Raw genomic sequence first — 14,621 nt, 5'->3', positions numbered from 1 at the left:
ATCTGAACTCTGTAACATCCATAGGGACCTAAACATTGGCTAATATGGTCACTATAATTAATAGACTTTAATGATTAATAATATTTTTATTCAGTATTGGAGCATATTGTTATTATGTTTTATTCTTTAAATTGTAATAGCAGTTTTAGATTGCATCCATCAGATCTCAGTCTTGTTGGTGTCACGTGTTGGGTCCTAACTCACATTTATAGTGAAACTGAGTGATTGTTAGTTTATTTATAGCAGATTAATTATTTATTCTTTTTCTCAACCTTGCCCTGGAATTTTTCAATCCAAGAAACTGGATACATTCCCGAAAATGTTTCCAAAAATGTTTTGAATTTAAATTATGGAATGAAAAATTATGAAAATACAAAAACAAAGTAAGCAAGCACAAAAGCATTTTTGAGATTCTGAAAGGGATTTGCAGTTCACAGTTCTCACCCTTTGCCTTCGTTACAATAATGAACCCATTATGATCCAAACTGTGCTGGAAAGGCTACTTTGTGAGTAATTCTGTTGAGTGGGAGGGTCACACAAGCCAGACTTGTATATATCGCAGAAGAAATCATGTTTCCTTCATAAGAGTCAACAGTACAGATATTTCATGTTGTTTTCAGCACACAGGCACCTGTCCCTCCACGTGGAACTGAAGGCAAGGTAAAGACATTTGTTTATCTACTAAGTTAAGATGATGATGATGTCAAACTTAAATCACAGACCTCTAACTATTTTTAATGCAATAATAACAAATATTTCCTTCTAACACTGCATTTGAGATGTAAATTTAAATGCATGACTAACAGCCATAAAAAAAACACATGAACAAGAACAAGAGTTCAACATGTGTTTATTAGTTCGTGTTTAGATAAACATGTTGATCTCTTGATAGGAAGCCTGGGCTTCTGATAAGGTACAGCACTCTGAGTGTGCCTTGTTCCGGCTACAGTGGGTGCCAGGAAGGATTAAGCGAGCTTAAATCCCCTGATTGCAGATGTGAATGAGAGAGCTTTACCTCTGAAAAAGTAAAGTTTGCATGCATGAGCCATGAAAGCTGCTTTGTCCTCCTGTGTTTCATTAACTCACAGGGCCACAGGTCTTACAGATTCGACTCTCCAGAGCGGTCTGCTAAGGGGAGCAGGAAAAAAAAAGTTTTGGTTTGATGTTTTTTTTTAGTTTTTTTTTTAACTTGATCTTTTCTTTCAAGGACACAAACGCTAAATCTTGGATTATATTGAAGGCATAATCAGGAAAAGTCTTTAAGTGAGAAATTTAACAATTTCTCACATATGATTTACCATGTGACAAGTTTCTTCGCCTATTCACGTGGAGAACAAAAAAAGGGGAAAAAATGTGAAACGGATCCTTTTTGATGAAGGTTTTCTTTTGAGGTTTTTTTAAAAAAAAATGTTGTACTTGATGTATCAGATAGGAATTGTGTGGTTGTATTTCCAAACCATTTACAAAATATCAGCAGTGAAAAAACCTTTGCAGCGAAAGCTCTTTATTTCTCTAATTGTCATATTTGTTTGTAGCACTGATTGAGTACTCTAAACAAAGCAGCGAGGAGGGGTTATCTCTAACATGATACTGCTCTGACAAGGTAAGGAAACAATTTATTTTTCTTCCATAATGAGAAGCTATGACATAATTTTGTCCTGCACTCCTTTAACTTGTTCACGGAAGAGACTGTGCATGTACCTGAAGGTTGAGTAAAGTGCAGTGTTGTGCTGTGGGCGGCACCGAAAAACTCCAGATGTCAGCACTCTCATATCAGGTGGATGATAAAGAGGCACATGTATGAAAGCATAATAAGATATGCGTGAATGAAGAATCCTATTTATCTCTTCTTAGCAAACCTGTGAGACAGGAGATTACACTGCAGAGGTGAGTGATTTCAGTATAATGTCATCTTTGATTTATTTGCTCTACACTTTGTCTAATGAGTACTTCATAAAAAACTTTTTATGTTTATTTGAAAACTTAAAAAAAAATACTTTCTATTGTGCCAGTGTAGTTTATTAATATGAACAAATTGTTGAACTTATTCCGTTCTTCTGGAGCCGATCTGATAATCATTCACTGATCCACCCTCTCTTCCTCACTCCTCGCCCCTCACTCCTTATTGTTTTACTAGGATCAACCTGCACTCCCACCTGTCTCTACATAATCTCTCCAGAAGCATGGCGTGCGGTGTGGTGAAGTCCTTTCTTGGGAGCATATCTCGGAGGAAGCCCCTGGAGCCAGAGGGGGAGCAGTCAACGTTTAACCGATGCCTGACCACACTGGACCTGGTGGCCCTCGGTGTGGGGAGCACTTTGGGAGCTGGGGTCTACGTCTTGTCTGGAGAGGTGGCCAGAGACACTGCTGGACCCAGCATCATCATATCATTCTTCATAGCTGCTCTGGCATCCATATTTGCCGGGTTGTGTTATGCAGAGTTTGGCTCCCGGGTTCCTAAAACCGGCTCAGCATACCTGTACAGTTATGTGACTGTTGGGGAGCTGCTGGCGTTCATCACCGGGTGGAATCTGTTACTCTCCTATGTCATAGGTAAGAGTGAAAGGGAACCCTTTTTTAATGTATTTTTAATGACAATCAATAATTCTGTCTACTTTTAAATTGTGAGGAATGTTTGAGCTGGTTATGAAACAGATATACGTACAAACAGAAATGTAAGCCTCTGTGGATCATAAGCATGTAATGATCAACCTTAGCCTGGCCAACTATGACTGAGAACTGAGTTTTTATGCATGAAACACTGCTTGGGTTAGGTATCAAACAGACTTATGTTCACATTTTCCGCAGCAAAGATTCAGTAAGGGCTATGTTTGAGTGTGTAAAGAAACAAGGATGAAAGTTTGTGTCATAAAACATGGCTTTTACAAGTACGGATTAAGAACAGCAAAGACATATGAGGCACTTTGTCCACAGAGTCAAAAATTTAACTCAAACCAAAATATCCTCTCATATTTAATTCAAGCTTTAAACTTCTATTATATAAACTTTGTAAAAAAAAAAGAAAGAAAAAAAAGACACAATTGAACTAAATCCATTCAATTCAATCTATTTCCTGTCTGATAAGTAACCGTGTTGATTTTGCTTATCTGACATAATGTACTTTCTGCCTATTTAAAAGGCTTTCTCACAGGGAACGCTAAAACCCGTAAATGATCAACCATCAACATGGGAGCCTTTAGTGACCTTTACCTGCTGGAGAAACAGATACTAAATGATTTATTTAACAGTAAAGAGACTAGGTTGGATGGAATGTTTTTCCACTAAAATAGTATGTTTAATGTTTTTTCTTTTACCTTGATAGTCCATAAATTCTCATAAAAAAGGGCTGCATCATAACAGAATCATAAATTGTGATAGTCACAAGGACGGAAATAACATCTCTGTATTTTCTGTTTATGGCTACAGTAAAGTGGTGACTCAGGCTGATAAGGTTATTGCATCTTTCTCTCTCTGTTTCTTCAGGGACATCGAGTGTTGCATTGGCATGGAGTGGGACCTTCGATGATCTCATAGGGGGCGTCATATCCAAATTCTTTGAAGAGAATGCACCCATGGGCCTCACTGGCCTGGCTCCTTACCCGGATGTGTTTGCTGCTGTTCTGGTGCTTCTTCTGTCGGGTAAAACCTTTGTCAATGGTCTTAAATGGTGGCAGTATTTTATCAAATCAAACACTTTCTAATCAAACTGTTTTCTGTGAAGGTGTTCTGGCTTTTGGAGTTAAAGAGTCAACAACAATCAACAAGATCTTCACAGTAATTAACGTCCTAGTGCTGGTGTTTGTGACCATCTCTGGATTCATCAAGGGTGATGTCGTCAACTGGCAAATTAGTGAGGAGCAACTGATAAACGCCACCGCAGAACTCAAGTAATGTCAGAGAGTAAAACAATCCTGTTTGTGTGGAGCAGCCTGTCTCACACAAACTAAGTACAATTAGTAAATATTGATGCTAATGCCCTCTCCTCTCTGCAGCAACCTGAGCTACACTGCCAATGTAACGAGTGTGTATGGACAAGGGGGATTTTTCCCTTATGGATTTGGTGGAACATTGGCCGGAGCTGCAACCTGTTTCTACGCCTTTGTTGGATTTGACTGCATCGCTACAACAGGTCAGAAAACCACTTGAAAACGTTGGAAGGTTTGCACAAGTAGCACACCAGAAATTGTACAAATTTGCGGAGGAATTCATTTTTGAAGCTTGGTTGAAAGGAATCTGTATTTTCATCATTGAACAATAAAATTAAGTTTTTGTCAAGTGCTAGGTATCTACGGAATCCCATTGGCAGACATTTATCAATACATTTAATACATCTTCCTGGGACAATTTGAAACACTACATGTCAGAGTTACATAATTTACTCCTTTAATGTCGGATCATGATGATGATGATGATGATGATTATGATGATGGTTATGATGATGATGGTGGTGGTGGTGACGATGGTGGTTGTGATAAAGAATGTCATGAGTTGTGAAATCCTCACTACTTTATGTGACTACAACTACAATTTTTACAATTTTTTTTGTTTAAGTTCACTCTTATCCAGATGACACAAAAGGTATTTTAAGGTGCTATCAGAATCAGAACACTTATTTAATGAAGTGTTTTTCACTTTATTACTTAATCAAACTGCTGTGTAAAAACGTTTGGATAGGGGTCGTTGCAACACTTTTATTTACCCCCAAACGAACTTGCCCTTTTTTTTCAAAGGTGAGGAGGTGAAGAACCCTCAGAAGTCTGTCCCAATTGGTATTGTGGCCTCTCTTCTCATCTGTTTCGTGGCTTACTTTGCTGTGTCTGCTGCTCTCACACTGATGATGCCATACTACATGCTCAGTGAAAAAAGCCCCTTGCCAGTGGCCTTTGAGTATGTGGGTTGGGGTCCTGCCAGATATGTTGTGGCTGTTGGATCTCTGTGTGCTCTGTCCACCAGGTATGAAACAACACATGCATGATGACCAGCTAAATTTGTTATCAACTACTTTTTGTGTGCCGCCATAAGTTAGAAATTTGTAAATGAGAGATGTGTCTCCTCAAATAGGGACGAGTCCATGGTCTACTCAGAATGATTAGAAGTATGTTTATGCATTAGCATGCTATGACAAAACATAGTACAAAGATGCTTTTCCTTTTGAGCATGTACAGTACATCATATTTTTTTTGTTAATAGCTTAAGATAAGCTGATAGCGTCCTTTCTTTGACTAGTTTACATTAGTTTTTGCAAATGCTATACCCAAGCTTAAAATATTTTCAAAAACCTTGCAAAACAAACAAACCCATAAAAGCAGCGCGGAATACTTGCTGGAAAATTCTTCTTCTTCTTGTGTACATACTTTGTAAGATTTGCCAGATTGACAGAATATGAAGTAGTTTATTCACAATTAAGAGTAGTTAGGAGACTTCATTTATCAAAAGGAATATTCCTTACTTTGGTGTAATATGTATGAAAGACTGTTAAAATCACAAATTGAAAAGAACTACATTCACATAATGTAATTTAACAGGTCAGGAATCCAACAGGCCATCAATCAGCACAACAAAAACACGTGTTTGCGTTTTCTCAGATTCCACCGCAGCCCCGTTCAGATACAGATTTAACCACCAGTGCAGCTGCTTTGAATTTTTTTTGACATACTAAATTATCTTATACATGTGATACATATGTTCATTTTTCTCCTCAGTCTGCTGGGTTCAATGTTCCCGATGCCCCGAGTGTTGTTCGCCATGGCAAGAGACGGCCTGCTTTTCCAACCCCTGACCAAAGTCACTGCCAAAGGCAGTCCTGCTATAGCTACCATTTCATCAGGAGTCGTTGCAGGTACAAAAACTCTGGCTGATCACCTGCTGTACATACTGGAAAGTTTATAGAAATAAATTAATTAATTTTTTCTTTCTGTTTGTCATCTTCAGCCATCATGGCTCTGCTGTTTGACCTGGAAGCTTTGGTGGAAATGATGTCCATTGGGACTTTGTTTGCTTACACACTTGTAGCCATATGTATCTTAATACTCAGGTACATTTATTTGATATAGCTGACACAAAACTTTAACGACTTGAGCAAAAATGTTATGTATGTAACAATTGTTTTTGTTGTATTCAAGGTACCAAGAGAGTCAAACGGACTCAGAGTGTGACCTGAAGGCCATAGAATCAAAGAAGTTCAACATCCTGAAGCCTCCATCCTCCCCGAATTCATCCACCTCAAAAACAGTCACACTACTGACTGTTTTCTCTGGTACTTCAATCACACACATTACTGAGGCACTTGTAAGATTTCAGTCTCATGTGTTTGTACTTCGTCTTGACCACCAACAATGGACTTTTCCTTTTCTGCAGTTGCATGTGTGGTTGCACTATGTGTCACCCTGACTCAAGCATTAGACGCTCTGTCTCGTTTGGAAGGATGGAGTGTGGCCATTGTTTGCATCCTCGCGCTCATCTTGTTGGTTAACACTGTCATTATCTGGAGGCAGCCACAAAATCCAACAAAGGCTACTTTTATGGTTCGTATATTTAAGTAGCGTATTTAAAAGATAAGACCCACATTTGTCTCTAAAAGCTAATAGACATCCATGTTTTGTTCTTTTCACAGGTGCCCTTTCTCCCTGCGTTGCCTATACTTAGCACACTTATCAATGTATTCCTGATGGTCCAATTAGGAGCAGACACATGGTTACGATATGCTATTTGGATGTTAGTGGGTAAGTCCATGGTTCTGATTGAAATATTGTCTTCAGAGTCCTTGTATGGAGTTTGTTGCTGAACAGTATGATCTCCTTGTTTTTCTCTGCAGGGTTAGTCATCTATTTCGGCTACGGTCTACATCACAGCATCCAGAGGAAGCGTGCCAGGGCCAGCCACATGAACATTGAAACTGTCAGCGAAAAAACAGACACAAAAGTCATTAATGAGGAAAGATTCTGAGCTTTGAAAAAGATTGAGATGTTTCAGTGAGTAACTAATTTAAGTTTGAAATGTGCCAGTGCTGAACTGCTTCTACAGGTGTTCAGTGACATGGAAAACATGGACACAAGGACCACTTTCTTTATTCCACATTGACACTTTCTGACACGTTAAATCACTTCATATCGTTTCTACATATGTAGAAAACTGTTTCATGATATAAGATTTGAATATCAATTGTAACATGGGGAATTATTGTAATTTTGTACAATTCTAATAAAGTGTGGTGGTATTATGATAACAATAGGTGTTTTTTTCCACATGTCAAACAATAGACCTAAGTATTTACAGTGTAAATAGAGAAATGTCATTTAACATGAACTTTGTTGTTGGTTCAATGTGCTGTATATACAGAGTCTGTACATCTTTTCTAATTATGTATTGTAAATATTTTCCTTAATTAAAAATGCTACTACTATCTGGAGCCAGTGTTTTGAGACTCGTCTTTTTAAAAATGTTCAAGTTTCACTGGTAATCTTGGATAAAGAGTGGGCTCATTACTCTGAGTTCGCTGAGAACAAAAGGACCTTTCACAGCAGCTTACCTTTATCATGTTCAAAACCGTGTCTTTCAAAGCACTCGGACAAAATGAGTTACATTGTTTCCTCTGGGAAAAAGGCTTCATAAGTGAATCAAACCTGCATACTTTCCCTTCTTATTCCACACCATTTCATCAAGAATAATCTGTTAGTATATGTCAAGAAGTCAAGTTTAGCTTAATGAAAAAAATAAAGTCTTAAAATTGCAAATCACATTAAAATTATTTGAACTTGGTTTATACATTATGTTTTCATAGATTTGTATGACAAGTGTTTTGGTTCATGTCAGTTTTTCACAGGGCAAAGAAGCTGTTTGATTTATCACCTGAAAGTTAATATCTATCTGTATTGATAAAAATAAAGATAGATTAAAACAATTAAAGCATGATTTTTTTTAATTTAATGTTCATATAAAGCTGCTGAGGATTGTGGTTGGCTTGACCTGAGGGCAGTCAGTCAGTTAATGAGCGACAGAAGGTTTAATGGGCACCAAATGCCTGTAATAACAACAGGCACGATGCTCCTTTCAGGACCAGACTCACGATGCGAGCACACTCCCAGTCCAGCAGCTAAGCAAACAGGCTGTGTGATTCCACATGGAGAGGCCTTCAAGTCTGGTCCCTCATTGGTCTGGACAGGTTTGAAAGCCTCCATTGAGCCAGTCTGGAGGAATTTGAGGTACTAATGCCACTCACAGAGGAGGAATTTGTGATAAACAGCTGACTGCTCACTTTGCAAGCTCTGCCCACTCTTCTCTTTCGTCCTTTGCCTCTTACTGGTTTCTGCAGTTTGGTCTGGTTTCTCTGTGCATGAACATACAATCTCAAACTGCTGTAATACTCCAGTGATTTATCCTTCCATTTGTGAACATGTTTGGGTTCCAGTGGAGGCTGTTGTTGAGCACGCTCCTTATTTGTGCCCTAATCTTCGAGTTAGGTAAGTGATTTTATTCACTTACTGAGCAGTTTTGTGAACATGTGTTCCTGGAATTACTAACAGGCCTTGTTGGCATACTGAATGAAACAGCTTACACTCGAAGTTGGCATTTGATGGAAATGATCACAAAGTAATATTGCTGTAATCCATTCTTAAGACCACAGCTTCTTTTACTTGTCAAAGCACAAAATATTCCACAGTATAACTTTGTAGTAATCTATCTGTCGTGTGCTCTGTACACTTTAAGCTGCCCAACAACAGCAGACCGCTAAAGGGAGGAGGCCAAAGCAAAACAAAACCACAAAAAAAGGACCAAGAGCAGCAACAGCCAAACCTAAGATCAAAGCTTCACCTGCAGCCCCAGCACAGACTGTACTCACACAGGTACTGAACAAGTGCACATTACTATTTAATATGTTACAGGATATTTTGCAGGATTATTCATCCCTGCACTTAAGACAGCACAAACTATTTTGGAAATGTAATCCTCTCTATCTTCAAACACAAAAGAATCACTCATTCTCTTCAATCAAAACTATAGTTTTATTGGTGACACAATTTCGCCACTCAAAAGACGAGCGCGCAAACCAAACACGTCTCCTTGGTTTATCAACCACTCTTAATCTATTACCAAGGAACCCATAAAAAAAGTTATTAAAGTAGTGATAAGACAGGCCCGTGAGCTACTTTAATATCTATGGCTGTTACTTCTCAAGACTTGTATTCCACAGTAAACCCTTCTATCTTCTGTCTCTTTTATAAACAGAGAGACAATACAAGAGAAACAACAATAGTGAGCTTTAACTGTCAGCCAAGAACTACATTTCAAGAGAAATAAGGGAGCTTGGTGAGTGATACCGCTAGCCTTTACCCTTTGTTTTTTTTTCTAAGATTATATTGAAAATATTAGACTGGAAATGTCTCCCTTTATTAAGACAATTGCCATGTGTTAATGGAATGAAGAGTTCACCAACATCTAAACTTTTTCTTTCAATTTGCCTTTGTTTTCTCATTAGAAAAATTTCTTCCATAAAAATCTCTGCCAGCTGTTTTCACGCTGTTTCAACAAAGTTACTGCAAGAGCTGTTGATATAAATTTTAATGAGCATTCTTTGTATTATTAGCTCTCCTCCACTGGTTCAGGCAGGTTGTGGTTCAACCTCTAATAAATAAACTGGGCCTTATATGGCTAACTTGACAACCCTTAACCAATACTAGATATACCACTGTTGGTGGTAACTCCTAAATATTGATTACTTTGGTTTGGAGCTCACCCCTGCCTTTGACTCGTTGGACTTTATGCAATCAGTGATGTGCACAGGATTTAGATTATATTTAAAACAGACTTACGGCTGTAGGTAGTTCAGAAATTACAGTTAATGAATTATACATCACAGAGGTAGATTCGTCCATCACCCAAGCCGAAGTCACCGAGGTAGTTGGCAAGCTCCTTGGTGGCAAGGCTCCGGGGGTGGATGAGATTCGCCCTGAGTATCTTAAGTCTGTGGATGTGCAGGGGCTGTCATGGTTGACACGTCTTTGTAACATCGCGTGGAGGTCGGGGACAGTACCTCTGGACTGGCAGACCGGGGTGGTAGTCCCTCTTTTCAAGAAGGGGGACCGGAGGGTGTGTTCTAACTACCGGGGAATCACACTCCTCAGCCTCCCTGGGAAAGGATAGATAGATAGATAGACAGACAGACAGACAGACAGACAGACAGACAGACAGACAGACAGACAGACAGACAGACAGACAGACAGACAGACAGACAGACAGACAGACAGACAGACAGACAGACAGACAGACAGACAGACAGACAGACAGACAGACAGACAGACAGACAGATAGATAGATAGATAGATAGATAGATAGATTCCAGGGTACTGGAGAGGAGGATCCGGCTGTTAGTCGAACCTCGGATTCAAGAGGAACAATGCGGTTTTCGTCCTGGCCGTGGAACACTGGACCAGCTCTACACTCTCCAGCGGGTGCTCGAGGGTTCATGGGAGTTTGCCCAACCAGTCCACATGTGCTTTGTGGATTTGGAGAAGGCATTCGACCGTGTCCCTCGCGGCGCCCTCTGGGGGGTGCTCCGTGAGTATGGGGTTTGGGGCCCTTTGCTAAGGGCGGGCCGGTCCTTGTACGACTGGAGCAGGAGTATGGTTCACATTGCCGGTATTAAGTCGGACCTGTTCCCGGTGCGCGTTGGCCTCTGGCAGGGCTGCCCTTTGTCACCGGTTCTGTTCATTACTTTTATGGACAGAGTCCTTCCCACTGGAAGAGCTGGAGGAGGTGTCTGGGGTGAGGGAAGTCTGGGTGTCTCTGCTTAGACTGCTGCCCCCGCGACCCGACCCCGGATAAGCGGCAGAAAATGGATGGATGGATGAATTATACATCAACTTTGTACTGTGGGTCACTGTGGCACATCAGCTGGGTGCTGTAGTTGTATTAGTAAATATTTGACTTTTCTTTGTCAGCAAAGGCAACCATGTCATCTATTAGCCTGCCAACACAGCCCCTCAGCGGATTCGAGTTCAGGCATACACACATTATATTTCACTAAAGTCTCCTCCCATGATTATCTTATCAGCTGTTGAAAGCCCTGAAAATCTCAGCAAAATATCTTTGATACTGATACACTTCCTCTAGCTCACCTCATTATTTAACTGATTGCTCCTCTCAACAGAAGGCTGAGTTACTCCAACAGTGACAGGCAATAAAATAAATTCTGAGATAGTTAAGTAACTATTACTGTGTGGCAACAAATTAGTTGAATTCAATTACCCATGCTATAACATTGGGGCTTTGACAGCATTATGAATTCCAGCTACAATTATACAACGTAACACATAAGCTTATGTAATAGACGTGGGTTTTTTTTTTTTTTTTAACTCATCCCTTCCCTCCAAAATAAGATCCAACAATAATACTTGAACTTAAAATATTAAAAGTCTGCTGCTTCCATCATTTGTTACAAGCTTTTTACTTGATTTACCTCGTTTGTTATCACACACACAACTGAATGCATGTAACTTGGTAGTTCAGTGGGTCGGCAGTAGCTCAGTCTGAAGGGACTTAGGTTGCTGAGGGTGGACGGTTCAAGTCCTGGTGATGACCAAATCTAGAAATTATTCCGGTAGCAGCTAGAGAGGTTCCAGTTCACTTCCTAAGCACTGCCGAGCCGGCCTTGAGCAAGGCACTGATTTTTCCCTGTATCATGTATCTAATATTTTCAGGTCCTGAACAGAGGGAAGTTTAAGAAGGTCGGAGAGACATTAAGTGTGCAGTCAGGAGACACTCTGGAGCTGAGGTGCAGAGGCAAACCTGTGCAGTGGAGCGTCCCCTCGTATCTGGAGGAGGATGATGATGGAAGGCTAAGGTAAACGCCACAGTCTAATTATCTTAGTAATGCATGATGTTTACTCAAGTTTAGATTTACACAACCTGTTGGAAAGCTGATACATTCTTTGAAACTTTCCTGCTTTTGCTCTGCAGAATTGTCCAACATGAGAGATACGGTGTCCTGACTTTAGTCAACACTACTGGTGCAGACACAGGGGAGTACACATGTTTTCCGATGTACTGTGAAGACACAGACTGCAGGAAGGAGTACGACAAAGCCATCAAAGTCTTTGTCTTCTTTCCCGGTACAGTGAATACTCTTTAATGCATCATTAAAGATGCATTAAAGAGGCACACTTCTCAGAACTGCAGGTCTAATGTCATCATAAGCTTGATAGAAAGCCTATTTACATTCAGCTATCTTATCTTCAATCTGCCATATCTTCTCCCTGTGCCTATCAGACCCAAATGAGCTGTTTGTTCCTTCATCTGATTACTACGAGGTGATTCAGCTGAGATCTAACTGGCCAACAGTCCTCCCCTGCCAGGTGACATCACCTGAGGCTAAAGTAACTCTGCACAGGGAGTTTCCACCAGTGGAGGTGGCAGTTGATGGAACAGAGATCTCCTTTAATGTGAGGAAGGGCATGACAATTCATCGACCTCGGCCTTATCACGCTGGAGCCTTGTTCTGTGTTGCCAGTCTGGGCAACTTGAGGCAGAGCTCCACCAAGTACATGCTTATTTATGTCAACTGTGAGTTCCTCCAATAAGTTATCCTATTTTGTATTAATCAGTGTCAAAGCCTCTCTTGGCATGCATTAGACATGAACCAGCACCATATAATTACAGAAGATCAAGCCATATAGAGACTGCATTCTGCCTATCTTACATGAAGGAGTGAAAAGTGACTATTCTGGATGACAACTGAGTAAAACAGCTAGTTCCCCAATGAGTTTATGTATATTCCATTTTAATACTGTTTCGGTTTCTTGAGCACTGACACATAAACTAACAGTTCAACCTCATTCAGTAATTCAATTTGAAGGTGCTAATTCAGTTGCAGAAAGGATTGGTAGTTAGACTGCAACCACGTCTTCAACTTTTACCAGAAAAATCATAAGCTATTCATTTCCCTGTAATATATCTTGGTTGCAAATTTGTTACAAACAATTTTAAAGGCTTCACAAAATGTATATTTATTAAAAACTGCTCTAGATAGGAAACCTCGTATGAACACTGTTGGCTGGCCTACCACTTAGATACTCAAATACTGAAGTGCAGCTCTCCATACCTCCTTCATGTTCATACTTTAAATTGCACAAGAAAAAAGAGTCACTTTGAGAATATAATTCACCTGTAATCTCTATTTCAGATCCCATGGCTCCTCCTGCTCCAGTGATCCAGGCCTCATCAGGGTCAGTGACTGTGGGGGACAATTTGCAGGTCAGCTGCTCTGTGATTGGAGAGCAGGACGTGGGCGTTGAGTTTACCTGGGAATACCCAGGACAGCAGGTCAGACTCTTAGGAAGAGTGAATGAACAGTTTAACTGGTGTACATCCTCTGAAATTAGTTAACTTTGTCTTTTAAGCTGTTTTAAATGACTCAACATTAAAACTGCCGACGTAATCAATTATTGTTAATCTTTAACTTTAGGGGCACAGATGGATTAGCAGTTCGTTCCCTATATACAAAGACTAGTCTTCATAGTGTGTGACCCAGGTGCAAGTCCATTTTTGTTTTTAACTGAACCAAACTCCTGTGATGGTTGCAGATCGGGAGGCCTTTGTACACACTGGAGAGCATCAGTCCTGTGGCTGGAGGATCAGCCCGACAGCAGTCTAAATCTGTCCTCCAGGTGGATGAGGCGAGGGATGTGGACGAGGGAATGTACACCTGTACCGCCCAGAACTTGCAAGGAGCTAAATCAGTGTCCACCACAGTTAAAGTGGTCCCAAAGGTCAAACCTAAGAAACCACAAACCAACAAAACTAAATAATACTGAGAGGAAATAGGGGGTCAGTTAGGGGACGGTGGGGTCAGATGCAATAGTTTGCATTGTTGCAGTATTAAACAGCCTATCGTTCACATTCTGTTACTGAGTTGAGGAAACATACAGATGATAATAGATATTCTGTTGTGTAGATGAATGTATATTAAATAACGTGCATCAGGCTTGTGTATTATATGTTTGTTTACAGGATAATTCTTGCTTTTTCTAATTATTTCTTTTTGTGTCAGACCCTGCCAAAGATGATGATGTAGACAATAAAACAAGAAGCTATGAAATCATTGCTTATTTTGCTCAATACATATTGTTATGTTAGTTCCTAAGACATGAGTGTTTTATTTGTCCGATCTGGGGTTCAGTGGCAACAGTTTGCTAATTGTCCACCGTTGACCTGAACCCTTTGGGAACTATATGAACCAAAGAACTAGAAAGATCATTCAATGAATTATAATATGAAGATCATAGTTTAAAAACACAAATATTACAATTTTGTTACAAGGGTTAGGGCTAGGGTTACAAGTGAAGTATTCAGTAAAGCAGGTACATTTCATTGGAATTTATTTATCTCATGAATTGTGCATTATGGTGTGCAACCCTGTATTATTACAGTCTGCAAAGATGAGGCTAATCTAGCCATTAATAACATAATCTTTTCTTTGTATCAATTAAATGCTGTATTGACAATCTAAATACTTCGAAGCCCTCAAACTGAAGTTGTCAGAGACATGTTTTCTTGTTAATTACCGGCCTTTGAGCCTTGTTGGAGAAGAAGCATAAATAACATGGAAAATTGAAATAGTTCCTCTT

General features: G+C 39.8%; 2 protein-coding genes across 4 annotated transcripts; both read left to right on the top strand.

The window, feature by feature from the left end:
- Positions 1-596: 596 nt before the first annotated feature.
- On the top strand, positions 597-7,117 carry LOC306828826 (cationic amino acid transporter 2). 3 transcript variants are annotated; one of them, XM_079351518.1, is made up of 13 exons: positions 597-660; positions 1,855-1,887; positions 2,138-2,553; positions 3,484-3,639; positions 3,722-3,887; positions 3,993-4,129; positions 4,731-4,953; positions 5,703-5,839; positions 5,932-6,034; positions 6,123-6,256; positions 6,358-6,524; positions 6,614-6,722; positions 6,815-7,117. In XM_079351518.1, the coding sequence occupies exons 1-13, from the start codon at positions 608-610 to the stop codon at positions 6,943-6,945; spliced, it is 1,965 nt and encodes a 654-aa protein (XP_079207644.1). In that variant the 5' UTR covers positions 597-607; the 3' UTR covers positions 6,946-7,117. The 3 variants fall into 3 exon arrangements, with proteins under 3 accessions (XP_079207644.1, XP_079207646.1, XP_079207645.1); XM_079351520.1 differs by having other exon boundaries at positions 598-1,603; XM_079351519.1 differs by lacking the exon at positions 1,855-1,887 and having other exon boundaries at positions 598-660; positions 2,180-2,553.
- Positions 7,118-8,316: 1,199 nt separating this feature from the next.
- On the top strand, positions 8,317-14,078 carry LOC306828827 (platelet-derived growth factor receptor-like protein). The gene is made up of 7 exons (XM_079351521.1): positions 8,317-8,459; positions 8,707-8,843; positions 11,697-11,839; positions 11,956-12,107; positions 12,265-12,558; positions 13,178-13,317; positions 13,578-14,078. The coding sequence occupies exons 1-7, from the start codon at positions 8,393-8,395 to the stop codon at positions 13,800-13,802; spliced, it is 1,158 nt and encodes a 385-aa protein (XP_079207647.1). The 5' UTR covers positions 8,317-8,392; the 3' UTR covers positions 13,803-14,078.
- Positions 14,079-14,621: the final 543 nt, after the last annotated feature.

This window comes from Symphodus melops (assembly GCF_947650265.1).
Source record: "Symphodus melops genome assembly, chromosome: 9".
NCBI lineage: Eukaryota > Metazoa > Chordata > Actinopteri > Labriformes > Labridae > Symphodus > Symphodus melops.
This window is presented reverse-complemented; position numbering and strand designations above follow the sequence as displayed.

Coding starts and splice junctions, on each gene's coding strand:
- LOC306828827 (XM_079351521.1), top strand. CDS start 8,393: ATGTTTGGGTTCCAGTGGAGGCTGTTGTTGAGCACGCTCCTTATTTGT. Junction 8,460..8,706: donor TGCCCTAATCTTCGAGTTAG/GTAAGTGATTTT, acceptor GTACACTTTAAG/CTGCCCAACAACAGCAGACC. Junction 13,318..13,577: donor GGGAATACCCAGGACAGCAG/GTCAGACTCTTA, acceptor TGATGGTTGCAG/ATCGGGAGGCCTTTGTACAC.
- LOC306828826 (XM_079351518.1), top strand. CDS start 608: ATGTTGTTTTCAGCACACAGGCACCTGTCCCTCCACGTGGAACTGAAG. Junction 5,840..5,931: donor TTCATCAGGAGTCGTTGCAG/GTACAAAAACTC, acceptor TGTCATCTTCAG/CCATCATGGCTCTGCTGTTT. Junction 6,525..6,613: donor CAACAAAGGCTACTTTTATG/GTTCGTATATTT, acceptor TTCTTTTCACAG/GTGCCCTTTCTCCCTGCGTT.